General features: G+C 44.2%; 1 protein-coding gene across 1 annotated transcript; it reads right to left on the bottom strand.

Moving 5' to 3' along the window:
- Positions 1-647: 647 nt before the first annotated feature.
- Positions 648-22,453, bottom strand: cUnh14orf180 (chromosome Un C14orf180 homolog). Its single transcript, XM_080539729.1, has 6 exons — positions 22,385-22,453; positions 14,394-14,424; positions 13,992-14,100; positions 11,645-11,829; positions 10,239-10,395; positions 648-3,012 (listed from the first exon to the last, which is right to left on the bottom strand). The coding sequence occupies exons 1-6, from the start codon at positions 22,393-22,395 to the stop codon at positions 2,807-2,809; spliced, it is 699 nt and encodes a 232-aa protein (XP_080395855.1). The 5' UTR covers positions 22,396-22,453; the 3' UTR covers positions 648-2,806.
- Between the last annotated feature and the right edge of the window lie 3,062 nt (positions 22,454-25,515).

Raw genomic sequence — 25,515 nt, 5'->3', positions numbered from 1 at the left:
TAAAACTTTTTTTTGTTTGTTTTTGTAATCCCAACAAATGCATTTTGTGTGATTGATAGGCTTCCTGGTATAGGCTGAGCACTATGTCTCCTCGTGAAAGTAAGTAAAAGTGTGAATTCTTTGCATGCTGCAACGAAGTATGATGATGTGTGCTTTTGCAGTGTTTTTTTTCTACCTAGAAATGACCAGATTACCAAACAGCATTTTGTTAAAAATGAAAAAGCCAAATGTACTTAAGGTAGGAGAGATCTATGGTCAGTCGGTGAACTTACTTGAACTGGGACAGTTCTGGCCGGCTGATATAATTGAGATTGACACAAGTACACCAGTAGCCTATTACCCTATTAACCAGTAAACCAGTAGCCCATTACCCCATTAACCAGTAGCCTATTATCCCGTTAACCAGTAACCCAGTACCCTATTCCTCACCCCATTATCACTCAGACTGCCTGTACATTTTTGCTTTATACCTCAACCAACATGTTTGACATGAGATACAGTGTTAGCTGAAATAAGCCTAGGTCTACCATCTCTGTAATTGTATACATACAGTACGTGTACTGTACACACACAGGCACAGAATATACAGTTTTACCCCCCAAACCTTGAGGCATGCCGAACAATAGAAAGCAAGGCACCACGCTCCTTGACTTTGGTATGCAATGACAGTTTTATTTAAAATAATTCAAATAATAATAATAATAATAATAAAAATAGGAAACTAAGAAAACCTTCCGAAAGGCACTTCTTTCAAAGTGTCCACATACATATTTTTTGTCAGAAGTGGAAATGCAGCTACTAACCAAAATGTGCAGATACAGATACAGGCCATTATTGTTTTCTCGCTGGGTGTTTGTTATTGCTAATGACAGTTTGACAGTGCAGAGGAATCCCCTCTGAGTATTACCATCTCGTCCATTCAGGCTTTGGTTGCTTCATGTTGCTCTGACTTTCAAAAACGAGTTGTGTTCCCTGAAACCTGCTATTATATAAAGGACATGTAATACTGGAAACAGTGTCTTGTGGTTTATTGCTCAAATTGAGACCGATCGCGTTTCACCTTTTTCAAGCCTGACCCATTTTGGAACTGACGAGAGACAACGGTTTCTAAATTTGATTTATCACGTGCCGATTACAGAAGGTCTCACAGTGACGAGAAGTAGGATTTGTTTCCGGAACATTCCTGTGTTCTGCCTCAGATAATGTACCGCACATACTGTACTGTAATGCACATTCTTTATTTAACCTTTGCACAATAAACATTTCTGGACACACAAAATTATCTAAAAGGTTTTGAAAGCATTTGACATCAAGATTAAAACCTGAATATTGGAGCAATTTAAAAGTAGAAATGTAACAGGTAACAAAAAAGCCCTTATAAAATTTTTAACACAAAGAAAAAGTAGTACTGTAGGTCTTTGAGGAGATGCAGATATACAGTCTAGAAGAATAAATAACATTTAGCAGTTTAAAGGTTTATCATTACTTGTGGCATTTCAGCATTTATGAAGAGGGTATCTTGTCAAAAGCATGAGCGTTAACTTGATATGACTGCGTTCCCTTAGACAAGAGCCATGGAGGGAGAGGGAATTCATATTATTGTGCTGAACGTTTCCTCATCTTTCTCCAACTAGGAACCCAACTGTTATGTGTCTTAAAGACGTTGTACTGTACAGTATAAATCCTGTAAAAGAGATGGCTTGTTGTCAATTTACTAGTTGGGCCTGGCACTGTGAAGTGAAGCAGTCTTGTGTTTCTCTTTTTTCCATCGATCCTTTTCAAAAAGTGGTCACATTTTTGTGCTTGACTCAATCCGTAATCCTTATCAGACAGTAAGGGTGATTTGTGCCGACTCGAAGCAATTTTTCATATGTTCTCTACATTCAATTATGTGCAAAAAAACAAGGCTGAATTTTGTGAGTCTCGTAGTATACCATTATATACACATTCATATCTGTATTATATATTTTTTTTTAAGTACACAAAATGTCGGTAGCGTTGTAATAAAATAAATATTTGCATTCCATGGAAACTCACGTACAATAGATTTGTGTCAAGAGCGGGAAAATGCAAAAAATTATCGTAGCAATTTAAGTGAGCATAACCAGTGAGCGTAAAACATCGCTGATGTGCAAAACCTTGTATCAACTGAAACAAACATGTCGTACCCACCATGAGGTACACAGACAGGCATGGAGGCTACATATCTCTGGGGATTACACTTCTTCATATGTGACACGGTCTGGTGAAACGGCTAACAAGTCGGCAACCAATCAAAAATGTTCGGACTTTTATTTTGAAACACGGACACAACATTTCAACGTTGCTGAAAATCACAAGACACACTCGCTAGTCAAGCCAAAATACTGCAACGCAATGGATTCGGTGAGCAATCCCCCCACCTAGTTAACTATACTACTTTACATTGCTAGCAGGCTCACAAAACAAGCTGTGGTTAGCTGACTAGCGAGTGTGTCGTTGTTGTGTGCTAAAATCTATCTACATTTTTCTAAATAAAACTCCTAACATTAAACCGGCTGCCGACTTCTTACCCCCTTTTCACCAGTCCTTGTCACATACACGGGGGGTGTGAGCGTGGCATTAAGGGGGGGCACATCTCAACCCTACAGACAGTGTGTGTAGGCTTCAGTGACGACTGAGGTTGTTGTGGAACCAGCAGAGGGACAGAGAGAGAGCTCAGAGACAGAGAGAGAGCTCGGACTAGAACCTTCCATCGATATCGAACGAGGAATCGATTGTGTGAACTAGACACCTCTCCACGTCGCCCCCCTCTGGCGGGTCCCAGTCATTGCATGGTGATCCAGAGCCAGCATCCCCAGAGCAGCTGCTTCACCTGCAGCAGGTAGACGGCCAGAGAGGCCTCCAGCTCCTCACACACGCGCTGGGGCCGGCGACGGTCGGTGCAGTAGAGGGCCACGCCCAGGAGCGACAGCAGCAGGAACAGGCAGGTGAACAGGGCGAGGTGTGGGCGTGCTGGCGACGTGTCATAGGCTGCAAACCAACAACAAGGCTGTTTATTGGCTGATCAGCACATGTACTGTTTTTACTGTGTCATGCATTCTATATGTGTGTGCTATTTAGCTGACGCTTTTATCCAAAGCGACTTACGTTGCAGTGAGTGTGTGCATTTTTCAGTATGGTCCCAGCAGGAATCAAAACCACAACCTAAGCATTGTTAGCGCCATGCTATACTGACTGAGCCACAGAGGACCACGTATGGGTGTGTGTGTGTGTGTGAAACTGGCTTCTCTGGTTGCAAACCCAGAGAAACCAGAAAATAACACTCTTTATCAGATTTCGGGGGTTTGGGTAATATGTTTTCCACTCTTTGTGTGCAAAAGTGCCATACGACAATGTGTTTTCAGTGCAATATCGTACATTCTTGGTGCAAATGAGAGAGAGAAATACCCATGCATCACACTGTCAGGTAGAAGTGACCAGATCTCAGATATTAATTAGTATGATATATCATAATGTAATATAGTAAGCGTCACAAAAGAAAAAACATACCATATCTAGGATAGACAGGGAAACCTAGGATATAAAGAGAAACCTATGATAGAGAGGAAAACCTAGGATATAAAGAGAAACCTAGGATATAAAGAGAAACCTAGGATAATATAGAGGGAAACCTAGGATATAGAGAGAAACCTAGGATATAAAGGGAAACCTAGGATATAAAGAGAAACCTAGGATATAAAGAGAAATCTAGGACAGAGAAACCTAGGATAGAGAGGGAAACCTAGGATATAAAGGGAAACCTAGGATAGGGTAACCCTAACCCTTTTGTGACGCATTCTATACTATATACAATAATATGTTTTCAGTGCAATATTGTACATTCTATGGAAAAGTACAGTAGGTGCAAATAAGAGAGAGAAATACCCATGCACCACATCATCAGGTAAAAGTGACCAGGGGCCTCATTTATAAAAAAGTACTTGAACGTCATCTTTGACTTTCACATAAGCACATTTTTCTAAACGGACGTAAGCATTATTTATAAAAGGGCTGCGATGGTTTAAAGTTGCGTACATGCTTCCTTCTATAAATACCAACGCAGGTAAAATGAACGCAGGTGAATGAGGTTTGTATTAACGCCCTGTGATAGCGGCTCAATTATAGCGGCTGAATTAAGACAAGTGCTATAATATTGGGTAGGCGTTCGTCTGGAAGCGGGAGAGGGCAGAGAAGGGTGGCTTCCCGGTAAGTTGCATTTGTAACGTTTGATCATGACAACTAACCAGGCACATGCTTATACTCAGTACTCAAGTTGTAAAAGAAAATCAGGGGAGGTGGTGGATTTTATCATATGAGGACAATTTTAGCATCCCCTCAGCGTCAGTGACTTCAGTGTCAGTAACTTGGTAAAAATGTCATTGCATGTGTGCGTGCCCCCTCGCACCTTGAAATAGCAGTAATACCACTTTCATTGATAAAATTACGTATGGAAAGAGGGGGACGATTTTATGCCATCCCCCCTCAACTCGAGTGCTGCTTATACTGTAATAATATAATGGTCGTATTCTTATCAGGTGGTCTTATTCTTATATGGCTGCTCACTCCCTTTGCGAACTCCCAGACACCGGAGAAAATCCAGTATAATGTAGCTCGTGGCCGGGCAAGGTCCGTTGTGGAACGCACTAGGCATGTTGAAGGGGAGATAGACAGCTCCGGAGGGATATAAAGAAAGACTGAAATACAATCATAAACATCAGTTCCTTTTCAATCTTGAATTAAACTCATTTTCTCGGCTGATAACAACATCGTTAATTTTATTCTGATTCAAAATGCAAAATTTATGGTTATACGGTTATGCGGAGTTATTACAGGCATGTGAGCCGCACTGCCTAGTGTAATTCATGCAAGTGGCTCGTAATAAAATTAACGATGTAAAATGAGTTTAATTCAAGATTTAAAAGGAACTGATGTTTATGATTGTATTTCAGTCTTCCTTTATATCCCTCCGTAGCTGTCTATCTCCCCTTCAACATGCCTAGTGCGTTCCACAACGGACCTTGCCCGGCCATGCGCTAAATTATACTGGATTTTCTCCGGTGTCAGGGAGTGAGCAGCCATATAAGAATAAGACCACCTGATAATAAGACCATTATATTATTACAGTATAAGCAGCACTCGAGTTGAGGGGGGATGGCATCCCCCCTGAAATAAAAACAGTCAAAATCGCCCCCCTCTTTCCATACTTTGTCATTTTATCAATGAACGTGGTATTACTGCTATTTCAAGGTGCGAGGGGGCACGCACACATGCAATGACATTTTTACCAAGTTACTGACACTGAAGTCACTGACGCTGAGGGGATGCTAAAATTGTCCTCTTATGATCAAATCCACCACCTCCCCTGATTTTCTTTTACAACTTGAGTAGAGTATAAGCATGTGCCTGGTTAGTTGTTATGATCAAACGTTACAAATGCAACTTACCGAGAAGCCACCCTTCTCTGCCCTCTCCCGCTTCCAGACGAACGCCTACCCTATATTATAGCACTTGTCTTAATTCAGCCGCTATAATTGAGCCGCTATCACAGGGCGTTAATACAAGCCTCATTCACCTGCGTTCATTTTTACCTCCGTTGGTATTTATAGAAGGAAGCACGTACGCAACTTTAAACCATCTCAGCCCGTTTTATAAATAATGCTTACGTCCGTTTAGAAAAATGTGCTTACGTGAAAGTCAAAGATGACGTTCAAGTACTTTTTTATAAATGAGGCCCCAGATCTCTGGTCTATTATCATTAGAAAATGAATATCATTCACACATTAGCTTCACACAAGAAACCTCCAGATTAATTCCCTACTGGTCAGTGTGAGTGAGACTTGCTCATGCTCTCGGTGAGTTAGTTACTATGACTACAACCACTCTGGGTTAGTTACCATGACTAAAACCACTCTGGGTTAGTTACCATGACCACAACCACACTGGGTTAGTTACCATGACTACAACCACTCTGGGTTAGTTACCATGACCACAACCACACTGGGTTAGTTACCATGACTACAACCACTCTGAGTTAGTTACCATGACCACAACCACACTGGGATAGTTACCATGACCACAACCACTCGGTTAGTTAACGACCACAACCACTCTGGGTTAGTTACCGTGACTACAGCCACTCTGAGTTAGTTACCGTGACTACAGCCACTCTGGGTTAGTTACCATGACTACAACCACTCTGGGTTAGTTACCATGACTACGACCACTCTGGGTTAGTTACCGTGACTACAGCCACTCTGAGTTAGTTACCATGACTACAGCCACTCTCAGACACACTTACCAACCGACCAGTCATAGTAAGGAATGTCTGTGAACCCGATAAACAAGAGGAGAGTAAACAACAGCCTCACACACTGCAAAAAGTAAGTAAGATCAAATATCTTAAATCAAGGCAAGTTATGCTTGTGTTTTTGTCTGACTGCACTAGTTTTAAGTGTACTTTTACTTGAATAAAAACAAAGTGAAATATTCCTTGTTGTTTTTAAGAGTGCTTTTCGTTATTATTCGTTAATTATTTCGTTAATATAACCGTTATATTATCTTCATAATGTTATTCTTTTCATAACGTTATTATCTTCATAACCATTATTATCTTCATAACGTTTTATTATCTTCATAACGTTTTATTATCTTCATAACCGTTATTATCTTCATAACCGTTATTATCTTCATAACCATTATTATCTTCATAATGTTATTATCTTCATAACCATTATTATCTTCATAACCATTATTATCTTCATCAGGGACGGCTGGTATCAATGGGCTAGCAGGGCTAAGCCCCCCCTATCTTTTATAATAAATATGAGAAAGTTATTAAATTAAAGCAATGAAAAAAAAGTGTCAGAAAAAAGTTTCAGAATAAAAGTCAGGGAAAAAAAAGTTTCAGAATAAAAGTCTTTTTTGCACTTTTGGAGGAGCATGAGACTGAACATCGTGACATAGGCTACCACACAGCTGTCAGACGGCTCAGCCTGGGCAAAGTGCTTAAAAGAGTATGGGACCTCAGAAGGACATCCCAGAGCTCTCAGATGCAGACTGGATGGAAGATTTTGGATTTTCTGTAGATGTGACTGCACTAATGAATGAATTAAATACCAAACTTCAATGCAAGGGCCTTTTTGTACATGAAATGTACAGCTTGGTGAAGGCTTTCAGGAGAAAGTTGCAGTTTCTCTCCAGCCAAATTGAGAACAACATTCTCACCCACTTGCCAACACTAAAGCAAGTCACACTCTCAGCTGATCACCTCTGCAGGTACTCATCCATGTTAGGAGCTCTGAATGGTGAGTTTTCAAGGTGATTTCAAGACTTCAAAACAGTTGAGAATGAAATGAACATGTTGTTCTCCCTTAACCTGCAGTGTGGATAATACACCCAGCGACGTTCAGCTCGAACTCATTGACCTGCAGTCTGATACACTACTGGCAGAGCACTTTAAGTCAGTATCACTGCTGGACTTTTACTCTTCTCTCAAAGAGGAGAACTTTCCACACATGAGGAGGCATGCTCAGAGGATGCTAGTTCTCTTTGGATCTACCTACACATGTGAACAAACATTCTCAGTGATGAAGTTCAACAAATCCTCTCTCACTGATGATCACCTGTCAGCTGTCCTTCGCATCTCCACCTCAAACATTCAACCAGACTTCAGTGCACTTGTTCAAGCCCAAGGTAGACTGGACTTTTCTCACTGAACACAAAAAAGAATAGAAAAATATATATCTACTCAGATGCTTAGCTCTGTGTGTTGTAACTTTATAGTTAGTTAGACAGTTAAAATAGATTGATTAATATGTTACATGATTGATTCACAGTTAAAATAGATTGATTAATGTGTTACATGATTACAGTTAAAATAGATTTTTAATGTGTTACATGATTGATTCACAGTTAAAATAGATTGATTAATATGTTACATGATTGATTGACAGAAGGACATTTCTGTTGTATTATCTAAGAAGAAGAAGAACTGCAGGTTCCAGAATATCTTGTAGAAAGACGTAATATAAGTTGACAGTTTGTTGTTTTTGAGAAATGTGAATTGTACATTGAATTGAAAGTGAATATCTAATAGCTCGTTTTATTGAAAAAGAAAGTGATCACAAGTGTATGTCAGCAGATTTGTATATAAAGAACCTTTCGCTTGATATCACCAGTCCTAGCCATAATTTCAGAAGGTAGAAATACTACAAAGTGAGTCGTAATGTTGTATGTATGTAATGTTAATAAATAATAGGCACAAACTGATGTTGCAAAAGGTCAAAACTATAGCTGCATTTACTTCCCTGTGTTTAAATGAGTCCTCTTGCTCTTCTATATTTGACCTACTCCACATTTTCATAGCCTTATTGTAACATGTATTCTTACCAGTAGCAGCTAGTCAAAACCATATAATTTACTGCTTTTTATAAAGCGATAAAAGTAATATTGAGCAGAATTAAGTTCAGCCTACTGGTCCGGCCCTCCACAATAGTCCCGGTTTCTCATGTGGCCCATTGTGAAAATGAATTGCCCACCCCTGGTATAGACCCTAGGCCTAATGGATTTATTAGCCCTCCCACTCAGTATCACCACCAGCCGCCACTGATCTTCATAATGTTATTATCTTCATAACCATTATTATCTTCATAACCATTATTATCTTCATAATGTTATTGTCTTCATAACCATTATTATCTTCATAATGTTATTATCTTCATAACATTATATTATCTTCATAACCGTTATTATCTTCATAACGTTATTATCTTCATAACCATTATTATCTTCATAACCATTATTATCTTCATAACGTTATTATCTTCATAACCACCACTATTATCTTCATAACCATTATTATCTTCATAACCATTATTATCTTCATAAACGTTATTATCTTCATTCAGATTCAGATTCAGATTCAGATAACGTTTATTGCCATTATGCTTGACACATGTAGGAATTTGCTTTGGCATTTACAGAAGGTGCATTTATGCTTTTTTCACATATACATGAACAAAGTACAAATACAAATGCAAAGACAGGCAAAAACAGGACAGACAGTGCATGAATAGTGCTGTATATAAAGTCATAACCGTTATATTATCTTCAGAACTATTATTATCTTCATAACCGTAATATTATCTTCAGAACTATTATTATCTTCATAACCGTAATATTATCTTCAGAACTATTATTATCTTGGTGGTGGAGATTGTATGCTGCCTCATCTGCATGCATAATTAATCACAGTGTAGATCACTTGCACATGTTTGTACTTTTTCTAAACCCAGCCTTACATTAAACACTACAGTATCCACCAGGGAGACTCTTTTATGATGCAATCCCAGATTTTGAATATAGTTTTTGTTCATTTTCTTTTATGGCTAAGTCATAACAATATAGCAACCTTTCTTTCTTTGGGTATTGTACCAGTGCACCCCGTAGAGAATTAGGAGAACAGAGATCTTCAAGTAGATTTAAAAGTCTATCTCCTCCAATTAATTCATTTTAATGAATTTTATATCAATGTAATAAGACTCTTTAATGGCCTGAGCCCTACCGGCAGCCATAGAGCAGAACCAGACGTCGTAAACATGTTTCTTGGTTATACAACAGATTAATCTAAATTGTCCTGTGGGCTGGTTTGTTTTCATACCATTAACATCTATTTCCTTACAGAACCAGAGGCTTGGTGTGCTCAGGGGAGGCTGAGGTGGCCCACAATGCAGTAGAGAGCCATATCGGTCATATCTTTTCATTTGATTTCAACAAGGTGGGGTTTGATGGTATTACAAACATGTATTTGATGACGTCATTGGTTATTTATTGTTAATAAGATTATTATTATTGACAAAATACTAGTGTTCCTTATTTATTTGACATGAATGAATATTCAGGTTTTTAGTCAGCGTGGTTTGGAAAAGTTGAGGAGACAGAGGGTAGTCCCTGTCCTGACACACACAGCCTTCTCTCACAAGGGTTATATACCGTACAATGAGCCCGTCCTCCGATTTCTACCTCCTCCAGCCTCCCCTGGTGTATACCCCCAATAGTATAATATTACACACCAGGTGCTCATGGACCAAGTGTGTGTGTGTGTGTGTGTGTGTGTGTGTGTATTCTGTGTGTGTATGTCTGTGTGTGTGTGTGTGTGTGTGTGTATGTGTGCATGTGTGTGTGTGTGAGTGTGTGTATGTGTGTGTGTGTGTTCTCACCGTGTACGGTGGTCTCAGGCTCCCTGAAGCGAACCCTCCGCTCGCCTTTCCGTCTGTGGTGGGGCTCTGCCTCGGCCCCCCTGCTGGCCCCCCCGCTGGCTCCCCCCCCGGGCCCCGGCCGCTTCAGGATGGAGGTGGGGGTCTTACTGGTGGGGGCCTGGGGGAGAGGAGGATATCATGTAGTAATAATAATAATAACAACAACAACAACAACAACAATAATAATAATAACAATAATAATAATAACAATAATAATAATAATAATAATAATATATGCCATTAAGCTGACACTTGTATTCAAAGCGACATAATATGTGTCAGCAGCTGGTGAAACCGGGAACAAGTCGGCAACCGATCAAAATGTTCAGACTTTTATGTTCTGTCAACGTTGTTGAAAATCAATGACAGAGTCGCTAGTCAACTAACACAGCTTGTTTTGTGAGCCTGCTAACAATGTAAAGTAGTGTTATAGTTAAATAGGTAGTAGTGGGGATTACTCACCCAATCCATTGCATTGCAATGTTTTGGCTTGTCATTGATTTTCAACAACGTTTACATTTATTTAAAATGTTCAGAATAAAAGTCTGAAAATGTTGATCGGTTACCGGTTTCACCAGCTGCTGTCACATATTTGAGGTGTTTTGGTGTTTCTATTAAAGTGTCACCTTGGGTTTGGGGGTTCTATTAAAGTGTCAGGGTTTGGGGGTGTCTATTAAAGTGTCACCTGGGGTTTGGAGGTCTCTATTAAAGTGTCACCTTGGGTTTGGGAGTGTCTATTAAAGTGTCACCTGGGGTTTGGAGGTCTCTATTAAAGTGTCATCGTGGGTTTGGGGGTCTCTATTAAAGTGTCATCGTGGGTTTGGGGGTCTCTATTAAAGCGTCACCGTGGGTTTGGGGGTCTCTATTAAAGTGTCACCGTGGGTTTGGGGGTCTCTATTAAAGTGTCATCGTGGGTTTGGGGGTCTCTATTAAAGTGTCACCGTGGGTTTGGGGGTTTCAATTAAAGTGTCAGGGTTTGGGAGGTTTGGGGGTGTCTATTAAAGTGTCATCGTGGGTTTGGGGGTCTCTATTAAAGTGTCATCGTGGGTTTGGGGGTCTCTATTAAAGTGTCATCGTGGGTTTGGGGGTCTCTATTAAAGCGTCACCGTGGGTTTGGGGGTCTCTATTAAAGTGTCACCGTGGGTTTGGGGGTCTCTATTAAAGTGTCATCGTGGGTTTGGGGGTCTCTATTAAAGTGTCACCGTGGGTTTGGGGGTTTCAATTAAAGTGTCAGGGTTTGGGAGGTTTGGGGGTGTCTATTAAACTGTCACCTTGGGTTTGGGGGTGTCTATTAAAGTGTCACCTTGGGTTTGGGGGTGTCTATTAAAGTGTCACCGTGGGTTTGGGGGTTTCTATTAAAGTGTCACCTTGGGTTTGGGGGCGTCCTCCAGGGGGTGGGGCTCCTTCCTGTGGCGCACCTCTGAGCGTCTCTCCCGGTGGGCGTGGGGAAGGCCGTCGCGGTGGGCGTGGGGGAGGCCGTTGAGGGTGTCTCTGACGGACTCGGCAGCAGCGAACCTCCTGGACAGCGCCGACACACACTGGCCCAAGGAGTCTGGGGGGGGGAACCATGGTTACATATACGCCATTTACCTGACGAATCAAACCCCCAAATCTCTTCAGGCTACACCTTAACTGTCCCTCCTGAGACATCTACTACCTTGTACTGTCCCTCCTGAGACATCTACTACCCCCCTGTACTGTCCCTCCTGAGACATCTACTACCCCCCTGTACTGTCCCTCCTGAGACATCTACTACCCCCCTGTACTGTCCCTCCTGAGACATCTACTACCCCCCCTGTACTGTCCCTCCTGAGACATCTACTACCCCCCTGTACTGTCCCTCCTGAGACATCTACTACCCCCCTGTACTGTCCCTCCTGAGACATCTGCTACCCCCCTGTACTGTCCCTCCTGAGACATCTACTACCCCCCTGTACTCTCCCTCCTGAGACATCTACTACCCGCCTGTTCTCTCCCTCCTGAGACATCTACTACCCCCCTGTACTGTTTCTCCTGTGTCCCAAAAATAAAAGATCTTCCTTCTTCTAGCACGACGACTGCCAATGGCCCCAGGCCTGAGCATAGATTACTGCTTTTCCTGCTATGACTGGTGGATAGATGATTCACTTACTTACAAATGTATTGATTGTAAGTCACTTTGGAATAAGCCATCTGCTAGATACCAAAAATGTAAATGTAAAAATGACAGACTGACTAAGGGACATGTACAATAATCTCTCCCAGCAGAGGAGTGCAGCACACAGCCTGCCAACACTGTACGTCAGCCATTCAGGTCACAGGGGGGTCACCCTCTGTGTACAATACAAGATAAAGGTTCCACAAAGAGCAAAACCATTGCCCGACTTAAACAAAAACAACACGTGACCTTGGATTCAGCCGTTCTCTGAACCAGTGCTTATTCAGTCCACGAGGACACTTCCAATGCAGAGGAAGGTCAACTGAAATGAACAACAAGGTACCAGGCACGTTGTATAGCTCGCCCCCGGTCGCCTGTGTTGTACTGTACATACTGCTCTACTGAGCACCACTGCCTTAGAGAGCTGACTCAACATCTAGGGCACATCCAGCCTTAATGCCTCCTACAGCAGACTTGTCTTCCTGGAAAAATGCTAACGTCGGGACACAGGAAAATAAAGCATCTCTCTCCTAAAACACAAGCAACACAGTACACAGTACAGCACACGGTTGGCCTCAAACTGTCAAAACCGTAAAAAAAAAAAAAAAAACGTTCAGTTCGGATAAAACCATGTCGGACAGCGAACACTACCGAACAGCGAGAGTGTGTTTATTAATTCAACATCTCCTTCAGCTTGACATTTTCTTTTTTTTACGAGGGCTAAACTGGAGCGCCGTAAGCCCCTCGGTGTGTCCTCTGAAGCGGAGCGGTTAAGTTGTTCACGGGCTTAACCGCCGCCGCCGTGGTGCTGCTCCAGTTCGTCACGCCTCAGGGGAAGGGCCTGTTTAAACCTGGCGACACAACGGTTTGTCCTCTACGCTACAGCCAGGGGCAGCTAGCAGGGCCACGGTTTGTCCTCCTAGCTCGCAGAGTCCAGGGTTTAGTGTCAACAATGGCCGACTCTTGGGGAGTCTGGGTGGCGTAGCTCACTAGGGTGAATGCCACGTAATCGCAGGGTCCTGAGGGTCAGGATGAGGATGGGGATGGGGGGGGGAGGGGGTGAGGGTGAGGATGGAGGGGGGGGGGGGGTGAAGGTGAGCCTGAGGGTGAGGATGGAGGGGATGTGATGGCGAGGGCTTCAAGGTATTGTGGCACTGGCTACAGCCCTTTATACCGAAAGAAAATAAAGTTTCTTTCCATCTCTTATTAATGTGTCTCTCTTCTCTCTCTTCTCTCTCTTCTCTCATCTCCATCTCTCATCTCTTCTTTAACGAACCCAGAGTGTATTCTATCGGTTTGGGCAGCTCCTAACAAGGCAGCCGCTAATGTGAATTAGCATGAACTTTGTGTGAATGTTTCTGAAGACACCTTAAATAAGTTTGTCCTCTACGCAGCTGACAGCTTGCAGGGTCCAGGTTTAGTGTCAACAATGACTGACTTTTGGGGAGTCTGGGTGGCGTAGCACACTAAGGCATGAGCCATTCGCAGGGTCCCTGCTTCGATTCCGGCCATCGACCTATCCTACATGTCATCCCTCGTCTCTCTCACCCATCCTCCTCCTCCTTGTCATCCCTTACCTGTGTATTCAGTCTTGCCTATCTCGGCGTAGACGGTAGCTAGCAGCTCCAGGCTCCTGGCGGTGATGGGGTGGTCGTTACCGAAGGCCTTCTGATGGATCTTAGTGGCCTAGCATCACAGAGAGAGACAAGAGGGTCAAATGGATGGATTCAATAACTATAATATAACTATAATATATAATATAGTTAAATGTTTACATTATAGTATAGTAGTAGTATAAGTATGAGTAGTAGTTGTAGTATAGTATAATATAGTATAGTATGTATAGAGCCATTATTTAAAAGAAAACATCACAATGTACGCTTACACCATGCTAAAGCTACTGTATTTCATCTCTATGTCCCGAGGTAAGGTGAGGCTAAATGTTAGCACAGTACAGATTAGATCAGTACAGTACTTACCTTTCCACTGTACTCTAAAGCAAGGTGAGGTCTGAAAGAAGAAGAAAATAAGACACTGAGGTAAGTAACATGGAATATTAACCTGTTTCATATGAATAGCTCATATTTCTCTCTCATATGTATCCACCCAGAGGCTGACAAACAGCTATTTCCCCCAAGCAATCAGGCTCCGGGGGAAATGCACTGGAAGGGTGCAAGGGTCTGCCACCCCTCAGTCAACTCCACGCACACTGCAGACATGAACATACTGCAGTATAACAAATACTACACACATACCACTGGATTACCTGTAATACCATTGGACTAATTTACTACCGTACTGTATTGTATTATATTGCATTTCATATCATTGTGCTCTGCACAGCATTTTTGCACTATTGAAACCACTGTAAAACATCACGTTATTACTTTATCAATGTAGGGTTACTTTTTTACTTACTTACATTACTTTTATTATTACTGTGTTTTGTATCCGAATGCTGCATTGTCAATATTGAGGAAGCAAAACCAAAGACCTTTACTCTTGTGTACTTGTTGTGTATTTGTTGTGTACTTGTTGTGTACTTGTATTTCTCAGTAAGACGTAATAAAAGCGATTGATTCTGATTATTCTGCGCTGCATTGTTAACCCAACATACCGTGTTTCACACCATAAAAGAAAATAAATCAATTTCTCTCATTCAAACAGAAAAAGAATCAATTCGGGAACGGAAAGGTGAAATCTACCCGGTCTGACACCCTCCATGTCTCATTTAACCAAACAAATACTTATTTTCAGAGTCGACAACAACAACTGACAACAATGGCTGACCTTAATCAAGCTCAGCGGGGCATGAGGCGAGGGACTGCCAGGTCAACGGATCAATGTCAGTGTGTTTTGGAGCGGAGAGAGAGAGGCAAAGAGACAAATCCAAACACACGTGTGCTGTGATAAGAGCTGGGCAGAGCGGAGGCAGAGAGGAGAGGAGAGGAGAGGAGAGGAGAGGAGAGGAGCTAGCCGACGCGCTGGAGTCACGCCAGCCTTTACGGAGGCAGTGGAAACCCGCCGTCTCTGCCAACCGCCGCTGGCCCTCGTCCTGCCTGCAGGGTGGGTTACCTAGGGCGGCATGGCGCTCACAGGTTGGCTTACGCTGCTTGACCCAGTCCACCACTCTCTCTCTCTCTCCGCTCTCTCCTATGGCCTATGGTGCTACGCTATGGTATGGTATGGTATGGTGTGGTGTGTCTGCTCACAGACGATGCCAGTGCCAACCAATCTTCTCCACCCCCCTCAGGTGTGTTTCATAGATGTAGCGGTAGCGGACGAGGCTGTTTAGCGGGACAGGTGTCAGCGCTGCTGTTCCTAATCCATGCTCCCCGCTTCAATTAGTCATGGCCCGGCCCGGTGTCGGGTTAGTGGTGTTTCAGAACGTGGCCACGGAGGAGGGCATCCGATCGCCGTGACATCAAACTATCGCCCTTCAACAAACCAAATGGACGTATTGGCACCAGGAAGGAAGGACTTAAGGAAGCTTGACCCACACCTCCTACCCCCCCCGCCCCCCCTTGACCCACCTCCTCCTGTCCATGGGAGAGGATAGAGGTGAGGTCCCCTAGAGGTGAGGGTAGGAGGGGGAGGGTAGGAGGGTGAGGGTGAGGCTGAGGGTGAGGGGTGAGGGGGTGAGGGTGAGGTTGAGAGTGAGGGGTGAGGGGTGGTGGTGAGGGCTTCAGCATACTGTGGTACTAGCTACATAAGTAAGTAGCCTAACGGCCCATATCTCCTGTTTCCGTAGCGTGAGGCGGCTTGATGTACAAGTACCCCCCCCTGGACATGACGCTGGTATGTCGCAGGGTCTTACCCCCCCAATCCAACCCTTAATGCTGAGCGCCAAGCAGGGAGGCATCGGGTACTTTTTTTTTAATAGTCTTTGGTACGACTTGGCCGGGGATCGAACTCACGACCTCCCAATCTCAGGACTGAGGACACTCTAACCACAAGGCCACTGAGCTGGTCCTTTCAGGCTACATACAGCCCTTTATACCAGAGGAAAAGACAGCTCCTTTCCCTCCCTCTATCTCTTATTTATCTGTTCCTCTCTTCTCTTGGTCTCATCTCTCATCTTTTCTTTTACCAGCCCAGAGTGTATTGTATCGGGTGTATATTGAGAGTGTCCCACATACACACAAAACAACTGTACATTTTTGAAGAAAGCATTTTCATTTTGAAGTGGAGTAAACTAGGGTAAGACAAGGGGGCTCTGCCAGTGTCCAACTACCTACCACACACTCTGGAAGTCTGTGAGTTCACCTAAATGTTTCATTTTGAAAGCCTCCTAAAACCCTGTAAATAAAACATTGATCCCAAAACTAGGATCTTTGGTTTGGGCAGCCAGCCCCCTGATGGGCTGATGAACTTCAGAGGAAGTCAATGAATGTTCCAGAAGACACCTTACATGAATACAATAACCTATGTTCATAGGGCGTTCGCTGGGCAATGAGGACAACTGTTAGAAAAGATCAAATGGAACAAATGGACTTCCTGCCACATCGCAGGAAGATTAAGGACTTCCTGTACCTGGGAGAGGATAGAAGTGAGGGGGAGGATGGGGGGTGAGGGTGAGGATGGAGGGGGTGGTGGTGGTGGTGGTGGGGGGAGGTTATGGTGAGGGCTTTAAGGTATTGTGGCACTGGCTACAGCCCTTTATACCGAAAGAAAAGAAAGTTCCTTTCCATCTATCTCTTATTAATGCGTCTCTGTTCTCTCTCTTTCTCTCATCTCCATCTCTCATCTCTTCTTTAACAAACCCAGAGTGTTGGGCAGCTCATAACAAGGCAGCCGCTAATGGGAATGCTGAACGTTGTGTGAATGTTTTTGAAGATGTTATATATATATATATATATATATACAAATAAATACTATATACCTATGTGACACAGTCTGATCATTTGGTCCGCATGTCGGCAACCAATCAAAATGTTCTGACTTTTCTTTTGAAACACGGAACTACAACACAAACTCGCTAGTCAAGCCAAAATACTGCAACAACGCAATGGATTGGGTGAGTAATCCCCACTGCTACCTAGTTTACTATAACACAACTTTACATTGTTAGCAGGCTCACAAAACAAGCTGTGTCAGTTGACTAGCGATGTGTCAGTGATTTTCAACAACATGGAAATGTATTCACAATTCTTTCAAAAGAAGTCTGATCATTACTGTATTTTCCGGACTATAAGTCACACTTTTTTTCATAGTTTGGTTGGTCCTGCGACTTATAGTCAGGTGTGACTTATATATCAATATATATTGAATTTCATACTGACAGACATGAACCAAGGAGTAAACATTACCGTCTACAGCCGACAGAGGGCGCTCTGGACCGCTCTGGGCTTGTGACAATATGTGTGGTGGCCTGGGAAAACCCTTCATATGGTGGCATTTTGATATTTTCATTTTTTAATATTTCCATAAATTAGAAGTTCTCAGCTATTCATAACTGGTTGAATGACTGAGATAGCCCTTTATTTTAAAAAGTTATGAGCATTTTTATGTATCATGTCAAAAAAAGTGAAAGGTGAGAAATGCTGCCCCCCCCATGCTGCCCCCGACCCCTTTCTCCTCCGGGTCGGGGGAGGAGCCTATGCAGATCGGCCGGTCTCGTTTGTCTGCTTGTGATGCGGTGTTAGTCTGCTCGCCTCGTCGGTATGCGAGGGACAGATTCCTTTGTGTGTCTTTCTTTTTTTTTTCCTTCAGATTTTATCCCTTTTTTCACCCAATTTGGTAGCCAATTGAACCCAACCTAGCATCCAATTATCTATTGCGAGGGATCCGCCGCACGACCCCGTGGCCGGCAGTCCCAGAGGAGGCCGCCAGGCAGACTAGCTGACTGGCTCCTCGAGCCCAGCACCGTTATTCCAGCACCAGACGGGGGCGCTGTTGCACGATGGATCCTTGTCCGGAACTACTCCTATACCCCCCTCGGGAGCGGCCGCCCAATATGCCGTTCCCCGTGTGTGCCCTGGCCATATCCGGGTCTGGCGAGCCGGGATACGAACCCCGGCCCCGGTGGGCAGCTTGCACTAGTGGCCAGTGCTTAGACCGCTACACCACCGCGGGGCTCCTTTGTGTGTCTTCTAGTTAAGATTGTATTACTTTATGCTTATTGTGAGCATCAGTAAACTGGCAATAACACAGGTGGAAGTATCGTCTCTCCTTTCGCTCATGTGTGCGTGCGTTGCTTAACTGAGAATGAGACACGTTCAACGTGACGTTGTTTCGCTAGCAAACTACCCACCACAAAAACATAAAAATAAGTACTTTCTCTTTTGTTTTCTTAAAATGTTTATTCACCATAATGTAGTATGGAGTTCAAAGTACTAGAATACCACATAATATCAAAATCGCAGAAATAGGACATTTCCATCTATTTTTGCTCTTTGCCACAAACGAACGCCAGCGACATCCGACGGGTTTTCCCAGGCCACCACACATATGCTGCTCCTATACCACTGAAGAAATTAAACATTAGCTTGTTGAAGCTAAGCAAACGGTAGCTTGGTGAACTTGCTTACTGGTAACTTGCTTGTTGGACTCGCTGGCTTGTTATGTTAATTTAGCCTATTCAGCTTTCCAGGTATGTTCTTTATGCTATTGTGTTGCTGAATAACTGTTAATGTGTTACGTTAACATACCTGACTTCTATTCAGCCTGTTGTTCTGTGTGCTATTGTGTAGTTGAATAAACTTGCCTTTCCAGATTAAATGTCTGTTCTTGGTCTTGGATTTTGTGAAATACATTTCTAAATAAATGCGACTTATAGTCCAGTGCGACTTATATATGTTTTTTCCTCTTCATGACGCATTTTTTGACTGATGCGACTTATACTCCGGAGCGACTTCTAGTCCGGAACATACGGTACATCGGATCCTGACATGAGGATCAGTCAGAATCCAAAACTACCGCTGGTCTTTATTCAACCAGAAACCTCACCCTCTCTGTCCGGGCCATAAAAACAATCTACACAATCTCATTCAAGATTAACCAGCCTCCTCCTCACCTGATTCACCCCCCCCTCCCCCCTCCTCCACCCCTTCCACTCCTCCACCCTCTCCCAAGCCAAGCAATTAGGTTAAATGCCCTAACCCTCTAACCAATGACAAGAGGGCCGTATAAATGTTGCGCGTCCTGTCTTTGTGAGTATGCTGTGGCCTAACAAAGTACCTCTGCATGCCCAGCGACACCTGATCCAGGTGTTCTTGTAACACTTGAAACGCCCAGAAGACACCGTGTCCCTTCTCTTCCCCCTCTGGAGAGGGAAACTCTACTCGGCTGGTTTTTAGCCCGGAGGCTCTGGATGCAGACACACTTCCTGCACTGCTTTACTGGCTGAAGGGGAAAGATTCCACCCTGAGCCCCTCTCTCCTCTGATTTACTGCCTCCACCGGCCTCCACCAGCCTCCCCTCTGATTCCTGCCTCTACCGGCCTCCCCCAACCTCCCCCAGCACAGAGACACAGGGAAACACAGCAACACACAGAGACACACAGAGACACACAGAGACACAGGGACACAAAGGAGGACACAGGAACACACAGAGACACACAGAGACACATAGAGACACACAGGGACACACACAGACACACACACAGGGGCATTGCCATACCGTACTTGCCATACTGTACCCATCACTATCAATGTCATGTTTTTATATCATGTTTTATATCACTATTTGCCCTTCTGGTTAGATGCTAAACTGTGTTTCGTTGTCTGGTGCTTGTACTCTGCACTGGCAATAAAGTTGAATCCAATCTAATCTAATCTAATTGTGGCATTGTTAAATCTTCGCAGAAATGTGTCTCCACAGCCTTGCAAAATCTGAATTTCACCCCTGCAAACAACACCACAGACAGAACTTAAAGCTATTGAGTAATGTTTAGTTTTCTTCAGGATATGACACTCTTACTGTACACAGCATATTATACAGTCTTTATAAAATAAAAAGACACACAGGGGGACACAGGGACACACACGGACACACAGGGACACAGAGACAAACAGGGACACAGAAAAAATAAATAAATAAATAAATAAAACTAAAAGTGGATTAAAAACATCAGGCTGTTATCAGTCTAAACAAGTATGTGAAACAGACGTATGTTTAACGTTTTTTCTTCAACCACTCTCTCCCTCCATAACTCCCTCTGTTCTCCAAAGGTCATCGTAACAACAGAATAAACACAGACGATACAGAGAATAAACAAAGACCTTTCAGTCGGCCCAGAGATAAGACACCTCTCCTCTACACACAACCCTCTGTTCCAGGACTCTCTCCTCTACACACAACCCTCTGTTCCAGGACTCTCTCCTCTACACGCAGCCCCTAGTTCTAGGAGACTATCCTCACACAGCCCCTCTACACACAGCCCCTACACTGTGGTACACAGTACCACACAGCATACACTGAACTAGATCATACACACACTACCACACAGCACACACTGAACCAGACCATACACACAGGACCACACAGCATACACTGAACCAGACCATACACACACTACCACACAGCATACAATGAACCAGACCCTACACACAGCATACACACAGTACCTCACAGCATACACCCTACACAGTACCACACAACATACACACAGTACCACACACCATACACACAGTACCTCACACCATACACACAGTACCACACAGCACACACTGGACCGGACCAGACCATACACACACAGGGTTCCCACACCTTCTGAAACATCAAATTCAAGTACCTTTCAAGGACTTTCAAGACTCAATTCCCTCAAATTCAATGACCCAGGGAATGAATAGATGAGAATTTATATAATAGGAAGTAATTTTTTTGGGAATATATATTTTAAAAAAATCTAGAGAGAGAGAGAGAGGGGAATTCAAGCACTTTCAATGACCCATGTCTATTTTCAAAAACCTTGGTCTCTAATTCACAAACTTTCAAGGATTTCAAGGACCCGTGGGAGCCCTGCACACAGCACCACACAGCATACACCATACACTGTAACACACGATCTGGGCTTGTCTTCCACCGTGTTCACTGACCAGCGTATAGACATATTATTGGCTGCTCGTCCCTGGTTAATGTGATCACTCTATAACCTTTACACTACTGATGTTTACATTACTAGCTTTGTACTACTGTATATTGCACATTGCACATGTCTCCTGACATAGCTTCTTTTATACTTCTGCACATTAGATACTGTACATAAACTACCTCACTGTACATAGCTCATAACTGTACATAGCTCATAACTGTATATACCTCTAAACTATACTTATGTTTACAATACTACCGCTGCACATACTGTATATTACATAGTTACCTATCACTACCATTCTTGTTCTATTGATATCATGCCCTTTTATATAAATATTTGCACTTCGGGTTAGATGCTAAACTGCATTGTATTGTTGTCTGGTACTTGTACTCTGCGATGACAATAAAGTTGAATCTAATCTAATCTGATCTAATAGTACACACAAGTACCACACAGCATATACATACTTTACACAGTAACACACAGCATACACACTGTACACAGTAACACACAGCATACACACTGTACACAGTAACACACAGCATACACACTGTACACAGTAACACACAGCATCTTCCTGTTGTGAAGCACTTTGAGCTGCATTTCTTGTATGAAAGGTGCTATATAAATAAAGCTTTACTTACTTACTTACACACCGTACACAGTAACACACAGCTTACACACCGTACACAGTAACACACAGCTTACACACCGTACACAGTAACACACAGCATACACCGTACACAGTAACACACAACCAAGCTTGTCTGTTCCCTTGTTCCCTGAGAAGCATATATACAGTACACAACACACAAGTACGACACAGCACATACGTACTTATAGCACATACGTACAACCAAGCTTGTCTTCCTCCCTGTTCCCTGAGCAGTGTACAGTACATATATCCAGTACTCACATGTTAGCTTGACGTACCTTTTGCTCATGATGCAGAGCTGGGCCAGTCTCTCCAGGTGCTGGGCCTGGGAGGCCTGCTCCGACACGTCCTCCCCCCCCAGGGACCCCCACCCCCCCGCGGAGGACCCCCCCAGCCTGGCGTCCTCCTGGGGCCCTGTCACACACACACACGGCATGGAGTCAGAGAGGAGAGGAGGAGAGGAGGAGGAGGAGGAGGAGGAGGAGAGGAGGAGGCAGCCGGCAGCCTGGTAAAACTCTCTCTCTCTGTCTGTCTGTCTGTCTGGCAGCAGCCTGTTAAAACTCTCTTTCTCTCTGTCTGTGTCCCTTCTGTCTCTGTCTCTGTCTCTGTCTCTGTAGGTAGCCTGTTAAAACTCTCTCTGTCTGTCTGTCTGTCTGTCTGTCTGTCTGTCTGTCTGTGTCCCTTCTGTCTCTGTCTCTGTCTCTGTCTATGTAGGTAGCCTGTTAAAACTCTCTCTGTCTGTCTGTCTGTCTGTCTGTCTGTCTGTCTGTGTCCCTTCAGTCTCTGTCTCTGTCTATGTAGGCAGCCTGGAAATAGGCGGTAAATCCCAAAAGCCGGAGGATCTGGCAATCTGACGATCTTGTTCACGAAGCACAGCTGTGGATTATGTGGAGACGTGAGTCTGAACACGGCAGTAGAGAGATAGAGAGAGAGAGAGAGAGAGAGATAGAGAGATAGAGAGATAGAGAGAGAGAGAGAGCCTAGTTAAGGGCAGGGAGAGGAGAGGAGAGGAGAGGAGAAGAGAGAGAAGAGTGCAGCACGTTCAACAACACGCCCACAAGGACACTGTGACACACAGGGGAACATTACACACACACACACACACACACACACACACACACAAACACACTCACACGCACACAGGGGAACATTACACACAGGCACACAAAAGGACGAACACACAGAGACACGTGCGCACACACACACGTACAGACGCACGCACACACGCACGCACACACACAGAAACACACAGAAACACACAGACACACACACACACACACACACACACACACACACATACACACACACACACACACACACACACACACACACACAGAAACACACACACCCAAGTGGAGTTGGAACTAGTACGGGTGGTTATTTTCGTCTGCAGCTAAACGGCAATAAGTTGAAAGTAACTTTGACTATAATAATATATACTGGAGATGACCTGGGAGGGAAGCATAATCACTGACAGGCCCAGGAGGAAAAACGCTGCTTGACGGAGCATCATAGAGAGAGATAAGAGACCAGTAGATCCTGAGAGATAGAAGAGGAGAGGAGGAGGAGATAGGAGGAGGAGGAGGAGGAAGATGAGAGATAGAGGAGGAGAGGAGGGAGATGAGAGAGAGGAGGAGAGGATGGAGATGAGAGATAGGAGGAGAGGAGGGAGATGGGAGATAGAGGAGGAGAGGAGGGAGATGGAAGATAGAGGAGGAGAGGAGGGAGATGAGAGATAGGAGGAGAGGAGGGAGATGAGAGATAGGAGGAGGAGAGGAGGAAGATGGGATGGGGGGAGAGGAGGGAGATGAGAGATAGGAGGAGAGGAGGGAGATGGGAGATAGAGGAGAGGAGGGAGATGGGAGATAGAGGAGGAGAGGAGGGAGATGAGAGATAGGAGGAGAGGAGGGAGATGGGAGATAGAGGAGGAGAGGAGGAAGATGGGAGATAGAGGAGGAGAGGAGGAGAGGAGAGATAGGAGGAGAGGAGGGAGATGAGAGATAGGAGGAGAGGAGGGAGATGGGAGATAGAGGAGGAGAGGAGGGAGATGGGAGATAGAGGAGGAGAGGAGGAAGATGGGAGATAGAGGAGGAGAGGAGGAGAGGAGAGATAGGAGGAGAGGAGGGAGATGAGAGATAGGAGGAGAGGAGGGAGATGGGAGATAGAGGAGGAGAGGAGGGAGATGAGAGATAGGAGGAGGAGAGGAGAGATAGGAGGAAAGGAGGAAGATGGGAGATAGAGGAGGAGGAGAGGAGGAAGATGAGAGATCTGAGAAATAGATTTAAGAGAGACAGAGATGCTGGTGTGCACCCACTGTGATGCCAGCAACACACCGCCTCAGACACACACACACACACACACACACACTGCACGCTCCTCTACCCAGAGTGCTGAATCAGGAGCAGCCAGTATTCCACGGCACCACACTACTGTGTGTGTGTGTGTGTGTGTGTGTGTGTGTGTGTGTGTGTGTGTAGCTAGCTCCTAATGAGATAACGTCCAGCGCGGCCATCCGTCTTCCCCCCCGTCCTCTAACTCCTCCAGCTGGCTCAGCAGCCCGCAGACAGAGAGGGAAGAGGAGGAGGAAGAGGAGGAGGAGGAGGAGGAGGAAGAAGATGAGATATAGAGGAGAGAGAGAGAGTAGAAGAGAGAGAGAGAGAGAGAGAGAGAGAGGAGAGGAGAGGAGAGTGAGAGAGTAGAGGAGAGAGAGAGAGACAGAGAGAGGAGAGGAGAGAAAGAGAGAGAGAGAGAGAGGAGAGGAGAGAGAGTAGAGGAGAGAGAGAGTAGGAGGAGGAGGAGGGGGAGAGAGAGAGAGAGAGAGAGAGAGAGAGAGAGAGGAGAGAGAGAGTAGAGGAGAGAGAGTAGGAGGAGGAGGAGGAGGGAGGCAGAGGTCTGAGCAGAAGGTGATTGACTACCACCCTCGTGAACACTCTTCTCAGAGCTCCACCAATGTTTCCGGGAAACCCAGATGGACTGAGCCTCAGTGAATGAATCACAATGTTCCCATCGGGCTGGGAGGAGGAAGAGAGGACTCTGCAGTTTTCTGTTTGGTTTCTCTACTTCCCAGACACACTGGTTCACTAATCTAGATTGGTATTGATTATGAGTTTTATATTTACTGTAAACAATGATAATCTGTAGCTAGTAGCTAACCTGTAGCTCTTCTTTTAACTGTCCCTCCCAAAGACCTCCTCATCCCCACTATCCCCCTGTACAGACCTCTTCATCTCCTCTACCCCCCTGTACAGACCTCTTCATCCCCTCTACCCACCTGTACAGACCTCTACATCCCCTCTACCCCCCTGTACAGACCTCTTCATCTCCTCTACCCCCCTGTACAGACCTCTCCATCCCCTCTACCCCCCGTACAGTTCCTTTACTGTAAATAAATGAATAATAATAATATATA

Source organism: Nansenia antarctica (assembly GCF_963989245.1).
Source record: "Nansenia antarctica genome assembly, chromosome: 1".
In the NCBI taxonomy this organism is placed as follows: domain Eukaryota; kingdom Metazoa; phylum Chordata; class Actinopteri; order Argentiniformes; family Microstomatidae; genus Nansenia; species Nansenia antarctica.
The sequence above is the reverse complement of the archived record's forward strand: the minus strand, read 5'-3'. Positions and strand labels throughout refer to the sequence as shown.

What these genes read in the sequence shown, in the direction of transcription:
- cUnh14orf180 (XM_080539729.1), bottom strand. An exon ending in AGGCAAGACTGAATACACAG is followed by an intron (nt 11,830 to 13,991) that starts GTAAGGGATGAC and finishes TCCCCCCCCCAG; the next exon opens with ACTCCTTGGGCCAGTGTGTG. An exon ending in GCCTGAGACCACCGTACACG is followed by an intron (nt 3,013 to 10,238) that starts GTGAGAACACAC and finishes GTTGGTTTGCAG; the next exon opens with CCTATGACACGTCGCCAGCA.